Raw genomic sequence first — 17254 nt, forward strand, 5'->3', positions numbered from 1 at the left:
CCTTGGAATGTTCACACAAAAAGGTGTGATGAAACATCTTATAGGTTCTTTTGCCTTTGCTTGGACAACAGAGGGGAATGCATGACTAGCTGAGTCTAGAGATTATTTTCTTTTTCATAGCCGTTAGTTGGTACCTTGGAAAATCAACATGTAAAGAACTATTCCAATGAGTAGCTTACAGGTTGTAACACTAAGCAGATTCTTTAAACCTATAAATCCTTAGTGTAAAGTTGCATATTCTTTAGCACAGCCAGCTGAGAAACTCTCCATTCATTGGATGTGCAGACAACTTCTGTACTCCAATGTCACAACATCTTTTAGTTATTAAGATTCTCACAGAACATCAAGAATTTACCAGCCAAGTGGTGTGGTACCTAATAGTCCCTGACACTTTGAATGGCATCCAAAATGACCACTACCCCACCTCGTCTATCTGTTGAGACAAGGGTGGGGGACAAGGATAATGTTTGGTCCACAAATGCACACATTCCTGTTCATTCTTACACAGAACAGTGTTTACCCTATGCATATATGAACACACCTAGACAACCTCACTTCTATTAAAGTGAATGAGGAATACTATTATTATTGCTCATGCAGTAATGTGTACACATACACATACCACCTACACCGATGTATACTTTCCTTTATACACACTCCAAAATACCTAAATACACATGAAAACCAAGGAAAACATACTTATTTATATGGAATATTCAAAGAATAATTTTAATGGGCAACTTAGACTTGTAGAAAAATAGTTAATTCCCCATTACATGCACATAAAATAAATGTGATAGAGGGCAGCTAATCCCCAAGGAATCCTGTATTTAAAGAAGAAACAGCAGTCAGGATAAAATGCTGACGGCTTCAGCTACAAAAGCTGTCAATTTGTACAAATCTCATCCTTCTTTCTCTGCTTGACTTCAGTGGGTTGGAGTACAAAGCTTCTGTACGAAGTTCCTGGATCAGTCAGTGCTTTCTTTTATGCCTGCTGTAGGCAGTAAGTGTTGGACTGAAGACGGGCACCTAGAAAAGTACAGGTCTTGATCCTACACAGATGCTTCCCTGGGCTTAAATCAGACAGTTGTTTCTGATATCTGTGCTTGGGGAATGATGAACACTGCCAGACCCAGAGACTGAGCTGAGGCCATATACCTTTTCCATCTGTTGCACATAAGTTGAGGTCAGATCCAGCTTCTGACCCAGACCTCTAACTCTACTCATCTACATATAGGTTTCTCCATTTCAGCCAGGTAAACCTCCTGCCATAGTCTGTAGGGATTTCATCCGTTCACGCAGTGGAATCTGCAAAGTAGATACTTAATGCAGGCCTAATGTAGACATCTACTTTAGTGTGACTTGAATCTCTCTCTGAACTCTGTTGACTCATTCGTCTAGTCCAGACATGCAGCTGAATGGGAGCTCAGCCAACCAGTACATTCACAGACACATATTGTGAATGCCTAAGCTTAACATAGGAAAAAAAAAAAAAAAAAAAAGTCATGATTCTCATCCCCTCTATCTGGCAGTCTTCAGAGCTAGGTTGTCTACCACTCCTACCACTACTTGCCTTCCTGAGATTAAATATCACAGAAGGCACATAAGTCTGTCTCAGATCTCGGAGAAGATGTGAGAATTACTCACCATGTTTTCCAGGAGAATAGAGTATTTTCTGAATCAAGGTTTCAACAGAGACTGCTTTTTACCAGTCACTTGGTTTGTCTATCTTTCTCTGAGGGATGATCCTCATATTGAGCCAACCCCTGTCACAGGAAATTTGCACCTGATGATCTGAGGATGAGAGAAGAAAAAGAAATTCATGGTACCCCCAACACAGGGAAAAAGTCCTTGTAAACTATGAACGGCATAGCTACAGCTTTCTGAGGCATACCACAGCTTTCTACAGGTCACAAACAGAAATAGCTCTTTGTCATCATACATCTGTAGAGAAGGGTTTCATAAAAAGATGTTGGAAGCATTTACCTAACATAAACACACTAAGAATTCAAATACTTAACATACATTGGACTCCACATTTGTGATCATAAGCTCTCATTTAAGGTCAGAATTGCGAAAGAACAAACTGTTTCAACCTGTTTCAACCCTGCCTATGGCAGGGGGTTGGAATTAGATGACCTTCAAGGTCCCTTCCAACACAAGACATTCTATGATTCTGTAATTCTATTTGTTACAGTAAAATGAACATATTTCTGATGTATCTATATCTATAAAAAGCATTGCAACTATATGCTAGAGATGTATTTGACATTCTTACCATAGTCACTGTCAAATATTCACTGTCAAATATTCTGATGAAACCTACAATAATTGGAGTCTAAAATTGGACTGTCCTAACAAGTGGCTGATCCTGACTATGCACACAAAATTAGTGTTATTTATGTCCAAAATACCCAAGAGCTATTGGTGCTCTACAAACATGTTTGTTTGTTTGTTTGTTTGTTTGTTTCAGAGGAGGCATAAATCTGAATCAATGGATGCAAGCAGCCATCATAAATTTCATAATATACTTTTTCGATTGTGAAATTTTCATTTTCGTTTCTGTCTGTATTCCAGAACTACAGGATTTCTTGCAATAATTACTCTGTCTTGAAGCTGTATAAATCTCCAGATTGAGCTGGAGCCAAACTATTACCTCTGGCAAAGACAGGCTTTAACTGGAACTTCTGTCAAGGTTCTGTGAATATTTTAGCAGGATTTAGTGTGGTTTTCAGCCATTATTCAATATGATCTGATTTTTGATTGTAGATATAAATCATCAGAAATCCCATAGTTTCATACAGATTTACTATAACAAGAAGAGGTTAAGAAATTCTGCCTTGTAAACCGTGCTCAAGGCAGAAAAGGAACAATATGAAAACTTGAGATTTTATATATATACATATATATATATATATATATATATATATGCTGTACAATGTCAGAAAGCAGTATATTTTATGACCAGAAAAATTCAGAGGAATCACACATTCCTATATTATTAGAATTAATTATAAAATAATGAAAACTTTCTGAAGGGTTATAAAATCTGGTACCTACAGTATCCAGCATCTACTACCTTAGGGTAAAAGGAACTTTTCTTTAGGAATAAATTACCCTACAGCTGGTAAGTGTGGAATTATATTCTCTATTTGCTTGCAACATTACTTGTTCAACATTAATAATTAAGACCAGGGTTCACAGACTAGCACAGGTCAGACACAAGCAGCAATTCCAGTTTCCTCTGTTTTAAATCTTCAAGGTCACACTTCTCTGTGAAGTTTTTCCACTGAGTCCCAATTCATCAAGATCTTTAAAAATGTGTCCTATCTGAAGCACAGGATAGTCTCCATGAAGGGCTCAGAATTGCTGGGTTTGCTCAAACCCCAAACTCAAAGTTCATACAAAGCTTAAAACAGGGAAAATGTTCAAAGAAGCTGCTAGTGAGTCTGAAAACTGCTGAGTTTTGCACAACTTTACCAGATACACAGAAAACATAGGCTCATCTACACCCCTGGTATGACCATGTTTGTGCAGCTGCTCTCTGAGATTCCCATCTGACAAGAATACAGAAAACTCAATGCTGCAGGAAGAATAATTTCCCAGTATTATTTGACCATGAACAAAAAATTCAGCAGACCCTTACATTCACACCAGCAATTATTTTGTACTACCAGAGTCAAGGTTGTGTTATGTATGTTTTATTCAAGATTTTTTCCTTTTCAGTGCATTTTGAAATATCTTACCGCAGAGGTATTATATGGATATTAGTAAATAAAAAGGGTCAGGACACAAGCATGTATCATTTACTTGTGCTGATTTATAGCAGGAGCCCTTGATTTTTGGTGCCCAATATAATTAGCTCTGTGCCAAAGCATTCCTCGGCACAGTGTCACATAAATATTACTAATATATACAATTATTATTATTATTATTATTATTATTATTATTATTATTATTATTATTATTATTATTATTATTATTAATAATAATAATAATAATAATAATAATAATAATAATAATTAATAATTAATAATAATAATAATAATAAATGCAATATATAATAACAATATACATATTTTATATATATTCATAATATATATGTAGCTTGAGGATTCAAGAACATGCTAGCCCTTACTGTAGCCCAGTTAGCTGCCTTATCCGTGCTACAAATAACTTATGAAGACTTAGAAAATTCCAGCTTTGTCAGGGCTGGTTCATAAGTCACAATAATCCTATGGGTTGTGTCGGGCCTGAAAGCCATAACTAGACAGAATCAGCATTAAGCCATTAGGCAAACAGGAAAGCCATGGAAAAATCCATCTCCATTACTAAGTGCTTTTTGTCCAGACACGAGTGTCTCTTTGTTGTCCTCTAAAGTCTGATCTGTGTAAGTGCATTTATGAGTCCATGAGAGCAGACGGCAAAGCCAGCACATCAGTACTAGAAAAGAACCTAAATGTTTCTATATCTTTAGAGAGAGTAATCCATTTCTCTGGTTCTTTGCTTTCAAAATGGAATAAGCATCAGGAAAGAGAGAGTAGGAGAATGTGAAAGAGAAGGAGTGATAGCAAAAAATGGGGAGAATGGAGAAAGGAAAATATATTTAGATAAAACTTAGCTTCTTTTAAAATACCATCTATTACTTGTTATTCAGAATTTCTTCTTCCAAAAATCCCACAGAACCAAGCAAAACTTTTGTGTGCATATGCATACATCTGTCTGTGCAAGAGGGAAAAGCTGGGGTTTTAATTTATCCTGAAATTTAATCTGTTTTCAAATCCTACTGATGTCAGCAAAGCTGAGATTTCATCTTTATTTTCTTCAGGACAGCAAGGTTATATGAATCTCTCAAGCATTGTAAATTGCTTGTTTTTGGATTTAGAATAGGTAAAACAGCCTAATACATACCCACTGAAACTGAGAAACAGCTCTCAATTATCCAGGTTGATGGGAGGAAAGACAGGTTGGAATAGTTAGAGAAAGCAAAAAGGTGGATGTATACAAGACACGTATATAAGAGGCTATGTCCCAAGGCTTTGAGAATAACTCACATTAGAAAAGCTTAGAAATGGTGGAACAGGACAATCAGGAACTACAACAGATGAAGACAAGATTGCCTGGAGGCATGAGAGCTCTGAGACATGCACTCAGAGACCATACGGTGCAGGTTAGTTGTGATGTGAGATGGTGAAATTTTGGCTAACCCCTAAACACCCATAATCATGCCATTAACTGAGCAGAGCTGAATTCTGACATTGCAGGTTCCTTCTTATGAATCTGGATTAATGTTAACCAGCACAATCATCTAACAGCATCCTTTTTCATTTAATGGTGTGCAGGTAGATCTTGATGGTGCAGAAGCATGTCAGTATGGGAAACAGTTGGAGTTAACTCATGTGTTACCTGTCTTCAGCACCTTTGCACTTCCCAGGCATTTAGTGCATCCAACCACCCCCAGAGCATAGAACAAGACCAGAAGAACTGATAGCTTTCAGTCGTATAGATCCTTGCTGTGAAGAAGGTATCTTCTGCTATATTTCAGAGAAGGAATGGAGATATGTAAAAATCTAGACTCCCTCAAAGATAAAAGCAAACCTATCTATTAACTGTGTGGGTATGGTTCTGGATACTGGAACACAACAGTCTATAATGTTTGATTGTTATTGTTTGTTTGTTTGTTTTTGTTTTGGTTTGTTTGATTTTGTTTTGTTTTTATGAACTTGGCCTAGACCAACTCTTCCTGTCACAAGCAATTCCAAGGCACAAGGCAACCATATCCCTGTCAAGGGGATGTTCCCAGTTGGAATCTTAGAAATAGCCACCACTTTTCAGATTAAAATACTTGAATAATGGAGATGAGGCCAGACTGTGTTAGATCTCTCTTGAGCAGAGGAGGAACCTTTGCACTCTTCACCTTACTAGCACAGATATAGGTAACTAAAGCCGTGCCTTAGCCCCAGTTTAAGGACCTTGGGGTTATTTAACTGTCTCATGAATGTGGAGGTCTAGGTCATTTTAGAGACCTTCCTGTGTCACATGCATCAGCTACTCCCTCAGCTCAAGGCTTCTTTGTGAGCCCTGCATCACATCTGCCAGCCTTACAAATGCTCTGGATGTCCTGTAACATCTCTTGCATGGGTGAGCTTGCATGTTCACTTTCCATCCCTGTTTTTTAAGTTTTTCTCTTTTGCAGGGGAAGATTTCAGACTGGATTGTGAATGAAAGCCCTCGAGTATGTTTATCTAGTGTGGTGGCTTCTGCATTAAACCAAAGCTGAAATTCTGGATCTAGGATCCTATTTTATTAATTTCATATTTAAGTCTGTTGATAAAGCATCAAAGCAGTCTTCCATCTTAGGAGCAGAATTTAGGACATCTCTCCAACCCAACTAAAAGTTGAAAACTGTAAATTAGTGCATTTGATATGATTTTAGTCCCTCTTTCTCTCCTGTTGAGTGTAGAGAGCATGTATCTACTTCTCTTTTCCATTCCACAGCAATATCCAAGCTTCCCACAGATTCATTCAGGGATCTGAGAGTCACATTGATATGTATTGTCTTGTCTTTACATTCATAACCTCCCTTTTCTTCAGAACAGCTTTGCTGTCTGACATTGCTCAGTCTTGCAGTGAAAGTGTGGTTTTATGAAAGAGTGTATTTTATTAAATGATTTCTACTAACTGTATGAGCAGATGCACGTTCTTAGAATGAGAGGTCTCCCCTTATCTAGAAGATATTATAATAAGAAATGTTTTAATAGGAAGTAGATATCACGGTTTTTGAACTTTTGTCAGAAGTCTTTTATAGCTCCTAAAAACCTTGTGAAAACTACCTTTACTGCAAATCCCACCCCAAATGAACTCCCACCTGAAAACAAACAAACAAACAAACAAAAAAAAAGCCTCCCCCCAAAAAATAATCTGTGTTGGGGAGAAAAAAAAAAAGTGAAACAAAAAACAATACTTATAAAGAGAATATTTTCTGAGATTATACTAAAGAGTGCTGTACATTTTTCTTGGCTTACATAAGTACAGGCTTCCTCAACTCATTTGTCAGACTCTTAGCCTTACTTCTTCACTTGTGAGATTGGATATAAATATGTTTTTTACAGCTGCTTTTGGGTCACTTGCATCTACAAGAACTTGCACTAGATAGAAAGCTCAGATATCCTACTGATGTCATCCATCCCATAGGGAAAGACGAATATTTACTGATTACAGAATTTGAATTTGATCTTCTAAGGTTACATTTCATCAAGGTGCAAAATCCTACCTAGATAATCTATTTCACATATAAAAGATAACAACAGCAAAATAGCAAAGGGGAAACTTTTTTTGCAAGTGGCACTTCTTTTGGAGCACAAACCTTATATAAACAGACAAAAATAATAGGCTCAGAATACTAAAGCTAGAAAATAAAAGCAATCATTATCCTCTCAAATTATTCTGTGTTTTGCTTAGCCATCCAGCTGATATGAAGCACCCTCACTATGAAACTGTTTGAGACAAGAGTTTTGTCATTTAGTTACTCTCTGAGCCTGGAGCTGTCAGCCTCCTGTGAGTGCCTAGCATCACACTGACAAGGTGACACAAAAAGTGACAGGCAGAAAAACAGAGGCTCAGACATTCAGAGCAGTAGAAAAGTAACATCCTTCTTTCTGAAGGGTAAAAAAGAGCAATGAAATAGGTTTTGAAACTAAGAGCATTTTTTAAATTGTAACAAAGAGCCAAGACCAAGTTCTTACTTGTGAGTTGCCTTTACAGATATGCTTACCGCCCTTTTATATTGTTCTCTATTTCTTATACTTTTCCTATCAGGAGGTAGAGGAGCTGCTGTCATAATTCCAGTAATTTCGATTAGCAATAACAGCGTTCTGTTTAGATGCATGGACTGGAAGAAGCTTGGTGTGAGACTATGTGGTGAAACAGCTCCAGTGCCCTCTAGAGTTCCCTGATTTCCATGATCTCTCAGAATCTGGCTTTTGATTCAGCTAGTTGCAAAGGAACGCATTGGTTCCTAGTGCTGAGATATTAGCAATCAAGAAATAGTTCCTTTCTTTTTCCTTTTGTTCTTTCTTTTACTTGGTCTTATGTTTGCCGAAGGCATTAGAGATCCTTCCTCTGGGATTTGTCACTCATTCCTTTTTCCAGAGATTCCATCTTCAGTCTTTTCATAGCATGGATTCTATCATCTCCTCCTGTTCTGCTTATAACCAAAATCATTTTGAAAGGATTTGAACATTTTTGTGTGTAGAGGCTGAATTGTTAAGATAGAGAAATCATAAGAATTTTGTTATGAGTCTTATAGTACTTCTTCACAGAAAGGCTGATCAAACATTGGAACACACTCCTCAGGGAAGAGGTGAAATCCTATCCCTGGAGGTATTTATGAGATGTGTGGACATGGTACTAAGGGACATGGTTTAGTGGTGAGTCATTTCCAACCTGGATGATTTTATCATTCTATGATTTCATATTCTTTTTAAAGTCACAATTTATGGGGTTAGGAGATCTGATGATCTGTTTTCTTTTCTTTACCCTCTTCATTAACAAATAAGTTCCTTGTTTAATGAGGAAAGAGTAAATATGTATTAATCAGAGATGAGAAAAGCATAGAGACTAGACAGATTCTCAGTCCAGCACTTAAGATTTCTTCTGATTCCAAGGAAATGTCATTTCCTCATTCCCAAATTACTGGGATACAGTATTGCTTTGTCATCCATGTTTATAATGTTTGGCTCTTGGTCTTTCTCATTTGAGGGCAATGGGACTTCTCAGCTATATTATCAGTTTCACTGGAGAAATCTACAGATGACATTTGGTTGAATCTTATTTACTTCTGTGCCTTGTTGTAGGGCAGAGATGTGACCACTGACTAAGTTAAAGGAGAAACTAAATGAACTGTGCAGGAACAGCAAAAGCTCTTTGAGTCACATGGACACACTCACAATTTTCTCAAAAGTACCTAGTCGTCTTGGATCTTTCTGTGGTCTCATTGGTGTATTTGGCTCCCCAGACAGTGATGGGCAGCAAGGCCACTTTTCATCCAGAGTGAGGCAGAAGCCAGTATACTTTTTTTTCTCATTAAAAACTAACAAGTCACAGGATTATCCAGTGTTTTGTCTGGGGACTTTAATATGCTGTGCTGGAAGCATTTATTGGCAAACATCCAAGGGCTTCTATGAGTGAGTGCCACGTGTAATATTGTTCCATGGCTAAATCTTTGTCTTATAGCTCAGAAACACTATAGACACAGTCTTGGATATTTCAGAGACATTCCCTGAGCAATTTTCCTAATGTGGAAAATCATCTCTGAGGTCCAAAATCTTCAGAGCTGAAACAGAATATTTTGGAAATAGGGGACATCAGCTCTGGTGCTCTTTGGTAGTTTCACCCTGATGGACAGGTAAACTTTACCACCAGTACTCTCTCACTCCCCCTACTCACATGAAATAAAAAAGGGCTCAAAGGCTGAGATAAGAACAGGGAGATCACTCACTGATTACCATCACAGGGAAAACAGATTCAACATAGGTAGATTAATGTAACTATAACTAGTGAACTAGAACACCGAGAAAATAAAAGCAAACTAAAAACACCTTCCCCCCTCCATTCCCTTCTACATCACCCCTCTCTCCCCTCTCCCTGAGCAGCATAGGGGAACAGGGAATGGGGTCTGCAGTCAATCCCTGATGCTCTCTGCTGCTCCTTCATGGTCACTCCTTGCCCCTGCTCCACATGGGGTCCCTCCCACGGGATACCGTCCTTCCCAAACTGAGACTGTGGGGGCTGCCCACAGGCAGCAGCTCTTCAAGAACTGCTCCCACATCAGCCCGTACCACAGGGTCCATCCCCCAGGAGTAAACTGCTCCAGCATGAGTCCCCCACGGGCAGCAGTTCTCCCCAAAAACCCTGCTCCTGCGTGGGCTCCGCTCCATGGGCTGCAGCTCCAGCCCACAGCCTGCTCCTGCAGGGGCTCTCCATGGGCCACAGCCTCCTCCAGGCCACATCCACCTGCTCCACCAGGGGCTCCTCCATGGGCTACAGTGTGGAGATCTGCTCCACCGTGGAACCCATGGGCTTCAGGGAGGCAGCCTGTTCCACCAGGGGCCTCACCACAGGCCACAGGGCCTCCTCTATTCCTGGAGCACCTTCTGCTCTCCTTCTGCGCTAACCTTGGCATCTGAAGGATTTTTTTTCTCTTTACATTTTCTCACTTCTCTCTTCCAGCTGCTGCTGTGAAGCAGGTTTTTTGTTTGTTTATTTGCTTGCTTTGTGTTGTTGTTGGTTTTGTCCTTTCTTAAATCCGCTGTCACAGAGGCACAACCAGCATTGCTCACTGGCTCAGCTCTGGACACCAGTGGGTTCCTTTCCAGTGTTGGCTGGAGCTGTCCCTTATCTAACAAAGGACTGTTTCTGGGCTCTTCTCACAGAGGCCAAACTTGTAGCACCCTTTACCCCCCTAATACCAAAATCTTGCCAGGTACATCTAATACACATTGCTCTCTTTTTTCCACTGCTTTTTATATGCAGTAAAATTAGGTCCATCTGGTTAGGAGAACATGCCCTTAATACACTTGTTCAATTATGAATGGAAAACAAGCCCAAGGACTTACTTTGCAAGGCAACTTTTGTATATGCTGTTTACCACTCTGATCCTATAGACTATTATCCCTGTAATATATGCTGCTTGTGTTCCAGTGTTCATCTTGACTATCAGCCTAACTTGTGCCATGTTTGGTCCACTCACCTTCTGAAGTAAAGTTTAATTCTCAAGGCATCCTACATAAGGCAGACCTTGCAATCAGAAGAAACCCTTGGATGTCAGTAGAGAGACCTCTAACTTAGGAAGTTATCTGTATCACTATGAAGATTTAAATATTTTTCCATTTCATTTACAACCATCAAGAGTTTTATCAGATATCATTATTTGTCATCTGCCACATATTGTTAAATCTAGGTAATCATGAAGTGGTTTTCACACAAAATTCTGAGAAACTCCAAACAATATGTTCAAGCTTGTTTTTTCTTCATCATTATTATTGTTTTAAAGTATTTATTTATTTTAAATGAGGGTGTAAACATTCTGTGCAGATGGCCTCTTCCCTCCCCCCTTCACCCTCCAGAGAGGGAATCTGTTTCTTTTGCTGCATGTTGAAGTTTCACCAGCCTAGGGTATGGAGAAGTCCTTGAGGTAGCTGCCAAATAATAGTCCAAGCCTTCAGGCATACTTGGATCTTTTCATTTTTAAGTAAGGCCATCATTAAAATATGAGCATACATAATTGCATAATAGCACTGAGCAGGATTGCAGGCTGGTCTGGATGTCTTTAAGCATAAGGATTTATAATACGTTTACCTGCTGTTCATTGCATTCTTTCTGCATCTCTTCATAAACAGTACCAAATCAGACATTTTAACCTTACATTTCAGAACAATAAAATTTCTTGCTTTTAGGGGTTGCAATGAAATGCACTAGAACACTGAGAATACTCAGATGACTCTACTATAAAAACTCTAAGTTTAATTTTAGGATCTTAAACCCAAAAGACAGTCTTACAATGAAAGCAACCCGGTTTAGTAGATGGGATTCAATTCACAAACAAAAGTGAACTGAATTTAGTGGGAGCTGTCAGTCTAAAAATCATGCATTTAAATGTGACTTTCAGGAAGTGTGTTTTAATGCTTTGCCATTAGTCTTCTGCCGGTCACACTTTGGATTTCAGTGTAAAATCAGAATCTCTTCCCAACTTGAAACTTACTTTCATTGGCAAAGAGAAATTATCTGTCTTTCTTAGATTTCTCAAAGACTTGTAGATAAACAAAGATCACCAAAGTTAGAGTAATGGGAGCTACTCATAAAAATGTAAGATAAAATGGAAGATAATATCTCTCAGCCTTTTTATGTTCATTACATAAAACAGGGCTAAAAAAAATACATCCTCACAGGAGTGTGCCATGGAGGGCTGGTCAGAAATTTTCCATAAAATAGTTTCTTTCAATAAGTATCATGGGAAAGTTAATAGGCTTTGCATATCTCCGTCTGTGGGGAAGAATACTTTCAACAGGAATCAAATGAGTTGTCATGAGACTGCACTGCCATTTCAAGGCTGGTTGGTTGCTGTTGTTTAATAATAAATACAAATCTGCCTTGAAAAAAAATGATTTTGGATTATTTGTGGTGTGTAAAAGCTTAAAAAGCAGATCTGTAAAGGTGATAGATGCATAACTCACTCCACAAAATTCTTTTCCTGTGAACTTCAGTTTTCACACAAGAAGTTGAAGATTCTGTCCAGTATGAAATACTAATATCAAGGTGTCTCCATATCAACTGGTTGTTTAGGCTTTCCATTTCACTATATCTATGGAAAGATATAACTTAACAAACATTAACATGAGACATATTTTTAGATACTACAAGGTATACCATCAGCCCATTGCTGCTTTAAAAGAGTATTCTCCTGTAAGCCCTCTGCATTACCTGCTCAACTGGCACAAATATCTTGTTACTATAAGACATCTAAAAAGCCACCATATATTCTTGTTCAAATCCATGGCATAGCCAGAAAATAAATAAATAAATAATAATAATAATAATAATAATAATAATAATAATAATAGTAATAATAATAATAATAATAATAATAATAATAATAATAATAATAATAATAATAATAATAATAATAATAATAATAATAATAATAATAATAATAATAAATAATAAAAATGGTGTAGCTTATCATAAAAGAGGCTTTTCATATACTTAGTCATACTCTACACACCTTTGGCAATATTGAAGAAATCCCCAGGGCACAATTCAGTTGCCTAAACATCGTTGTATAGTACCAGTGCACAAAGATGCACAAAGATAACCTGCATGGCCTCAAAACACGTAGAAGCAAGGTGAACTTAAGTTCTATATCATGTCTACTAATTCTGTGCTGTCGTTGTAGGTGCCATAGGGCATCTCAAATCAATGAAGACTCTTACGCATAAGAAACTGACTTGAGTCCTCTTTGATTGTAATGGAAGCTTAGGCACTGTTGACGGATACAGCTACAAGTTGACGTCTTTGCTTACATATCTTAATATCAGACTTTGTCCCATTCTGTTTTCTACAGTCTTTTTCAGCATTTGAGAACATTTAAATCTTCTACCCTCATTCTTGACCCTATGGATGTTTTTTTCTGAGCCAATCTCTGTAAGGTTTCACTACAGTACTCCAACTTTGTTCTTCAGGGTGTATTGAACTAATATATGAACACAGTACTATTTCTTTTGCTCAAGAGTGGAAATGTTCAAAGACAAGCAGACCAGGAGAATTCTTTGCTATTCAATACTTTCTTAAACTTAGCATTCCTGTCTGCTGGAAATTAATGATTGCAGGTATTGTCAACTGTTAAAGTTGATAAAGTGTTTTATTTTACACACAAGATCATTAATATCTTATACATCTCTCAATATAGTCAGTTCCCGCAAACAGGACACAGAAGATCATACAAGCACTGTAAAAATCACAAAATATTATAACTAATAATGATAGTTTGGGACTTTATTTTTTTTTTTTTGCTCTCTAATAATCTTAGCTTCTTCACATTTTCATTTCTCTGGACTTATGAAAGACAGAAATGAATATAAAGTGCAACACAAAATCTTGAAATCACCTGACTCATAAATATCAGAATTGAAAGTGCTAAAAATAATCTTATCTGTATGCTATGGTTGATATTGTTTCTGCAAGTATTAAAAACATCAGACAATTATAATGATTTTTTTTTTTTCTTGGTAAGCCAAACATTTCTCAAAAACAAACAAATGAAAAGTTTGAAGTTAAAGCCATATATTTTTACCTCTCTACAATTTTAAACTGAAAAGATAAAGATATTACTATAAATCCAAATTTCAAGAGTCCAAACTTCAAGAGTCATGTGGTATCATTAATTGATGTCTGCAAAATAGTCCTTATAAATATTTAATTATAATTTTCCTCTCATTACTAACTGGAGATAAACATAATTTCCTGCTTTGAAAAGTGCCTGGAGACTGATAGATAAACATCCTAAAAGTGAGTTATTTGTTAATCGCCTTTGGGAAACCTTTCACAAAAGACTGGACCATTCCCAATCTGAAACAGAGACGTATTTCCCCACTGAGTTCTTATTTTGGTTAGGACTCATATAAGTTTGGTTTCTTTCTTAGGATACTGGCATTCCTAGCAAACAAGATTCCCATGTCCAGCAGAGACAGAAAGATCACCCTGAAGAACATGTTGGAACCTTTCCCATATTTGTTTTCCATATGTCCAGTATTCTGGCAATTGTCCATGTTTTGTATAACGTCTATTCCCTGGGCCACTGTTTTTCTACTGTTTTCTTAAACAGCTGGAAAGACTAAGAAGCCAAAATGCAGAGGAGAGGAATTCTCACTGAAATGCAATGTTCCCATTTCTAACCTATGTGTGGCTCTCTGTTTTAGATCAGGGTTTACTGAGATGGTGCCTCAGACACCCAGAGAGTTACCATAAGGGCAAAATCTTAACTAGAATGAGATGAAGTAGTCATTGTTTTGGAAGAATCACTGTAATGTGTTTTTTCTCCCTCACCCAAACCAATATAAAATATTTATTTCTGAAAAATATCTGCAGAGTCAAAAATCAGCTTATTATCCTCTCCTTGTTTTCTTCTTCCCTAAGCAGAACTGGGATGTCTGAAATAAATATTTTAAATACTGCAATGACATTTCAACCTCTGAAATAATTTTCCACTTATGTTTCTATATGAAAGTTAAAAACCATTAAAGATTTTTGGTTAGTTGGTTCATTGCTTTCTCTTCTGTTTCTGTTCTTGTTTTTCCTACAAGTTATCAAAATGATTTATCACAATGATTAAAAGAATTTGATTGCCCATATGAAGGTGTCTAGTACCACATGAGATGCCCTGAGTCTTATGTGAACAACTTGTAGTGTACACGTAGCATTTAAGCAGGCAGGGCTGGAGTCAGTTGCCTAAAGAGTGGTCTCTGGTACCATTTCCAAAACCCTTGCAAAGCTGTTATCTGACACAGAAACAAACATGCATGCTCCTGTATCTGCAAGTGGAAGCCAGACAGATGCCCAAAAGCATCTCAAGTGACTATAGATATCTATGGGTGCAACTAAGTGCTTCTTTAAATTTAAATTAAATTAACCTACCATCAGACTGCCTGACTACTCCACAAATACATAATTTCATTTATTATTAAGTGAGGAGCAACAGTGAAAATCACCTGCTTTGCAGTTCAGGAAAACAAGAACAAATTCAACATTAACTTGAGAAAACACATTATTTAGGTGAAAGATGCAATGAGGTAAATCTGTTCTAGGAAATTCAACACCACCACAGCAAGAGATGTTGGAACTTGGGTATTTTTACTATTAATTTGTTAGGAAAATCTGTGGATTTAGCCTAGCTGAACTAGCCCTAGGTGAAATATTTCCTGGGTATTGTTGGGCCTTAGCAATGGCCAGGAGCTATTCCCAAATGGCAGTTTGGATTCCCCACTGTTGGATATTCAGAGGGTTTAGCAGCATAGACAAGACCAAACTGTGGCTATTGCCCTGGCATTGCATAATTTCTTAATACATATGCAACTATACATAATTCCATGTAGGATAATCAAAGCTTGTTGTTTAACAGTCTGACCTGGGAGATTGGATAAACCACACAGAACTGGTTTCATATACCTGAGAAAGAAGGGAGCCAAACCTTCTGGGACAAGAAAAGTAGCAATGCTGCAGGGTCTTGGGCATGGATTTCTCTTGGTCTCTCTGAAGTCAAAAATACTGTGTCAATTTGCATCAGCCGCAGATCTGTCCCACGGTGTTTCAGAAGTGATACTCCTACCAAAAACAACCTTTGAAGCTGTGTGTAGTCTGCTCTGCTGCTCTATTTTTTTTTTTTTTTTTTGTTCCTTTCTGTTTCTCCTGTAAGTAATAAATAGTTTAGGGAGCAAATCTTGAATTTCACTATAGCGAAATCAGCTTACTGTAAACTCTTTGACGTATGAGAGTGCAAATATATTTATGTGTGTGTGTGTATTTCTTTTTCTCTTTCTTTCTCCTTCCCATTTGTAGTTTGATCACTCATGGTTTTGGAACTCCTGCAATATGTGCTGCCCTAAGCACTTTCCAAACTGTTCTCAGTGAAATGCTGAACTACTTGGAAAAGCACACATCGCACAAAAACGGAGGAGCGGCGGAATCCGGCCAAGGACACGCCAACTCGGAGAAAGCCCCCCTGCGGAAAACTTCAGAGGCTGCTGTGAAAGAGGGCAAAACAGAAAAGACAGACTAGCTACATCAAACAGAATCTATTTCAAGAGAGTCTTGCTGCTGATATTTTTTTTAAATATATATATCATTGAGGGCGATTTATCTCCAGTGGACCAAATCCAAAAATGGGGGGGGGGAAACAAAAAACAAAATCAAAAAAAAAGAAAAAAAGAAAAAAAAAAAGAAAAAGGAAAGAAAAAAAGAGACAGATTAAAACAGAGAAAGAGAGAGCATGAGAGAGGAAAGTATTCAATCTTAAGAACAGCAGTGTACAGTAATTGTGTGATGAAATTGTCACTTTTTTAAAATTTATGTTGCTCTAAACTACTTTTTTTGTGCACGTAGTATTTGATTGTTCTGAATGATACACTAACACTGTTTTTATAAGCACTTCTGGACTTGGCTGAGGTGGCACATGAAATTTGTCACAGGCTAACTTGAAGCACTTTCTTCTCTGGCAGCACAGTTAGGGCCAGAACATCGGTTGTGGGACATGCAGTTCCAGCATACTGGTTTTGCTCACATGCTGGATAGATTGAAAGAAGGGCTTCTTCTGATCTATCAGAAATCCCTGATCCAGACATCATAGGGAAAATAATATGGATACCTGACAAGAGAGGAATCCATGGGTCATGAGAAAAATGAACTGTCTGGTATTGGGGGCTGCATATCTCCACGTGGGATTGTACAATAAAGCTGCACTGGAATGAGACCAGAACCTGTTAGGAATCTGTCCTGGCCATTCAAGCAGCTAAGGTGTCTTTTGTGAGAAGAGCATGGCAAACTAAATGGGGAAAAAAAATCCATACTTGATAGTTTAATTAAGAGCCCTGATCCCTTCATGAACTTCAGATGAAATGACTGCATGGGCTTCTTTCTTCTATCTTCTCAGCCCTTGGTCCCACAACACTGCAGTCTGCCATACCTGGGTCTCTGTTCAACAGGA

At 37.7% G+C, this 17254-nt stretch overlaps 1 protein-coding gene across 3 annotated transcripts in view; it reads left to right on the forward strand.

Annotated features, from left to right (window-relative positions):
- The window catches only part of TFAP2D (transcription factor AP-2 delta), a 50416-nt gene extending 33956 nt beyond the window's left edge, over window positions 1-16460 (forward strand). For all 3 annotated transcript variants that reach the window (XM_068678842.1, XM_068678841.1, XM_068678844.1), the window contains one exon: window positions 16111-16460. In XM_068678842.1, the coding sequence (XP_068534943.1) occupies window positions 16111-16330 (220 nt within the window). In that variant the 3' untranslated portion in view covers window positions 16331-16460. The remainder of the gene's footprint in view (window positions 1-16110) is intronic.
- The last annotated feature ends 794 nt before the right edge of the window (window positions 16461-17254 follow it).

Source organism: Anas acuta, chromosome 3, assembly GCF_963932015.1.
Source record: "Anas acuta chromosome 3, bAnaAcu1.1, whole genome shotgun sequence".
Classification (NCBI taxonomy): Eukaryota; Metazoa; Chordata; class Aves; order Anseriformes; family Anatidae; genus Anas; species Anas acuta.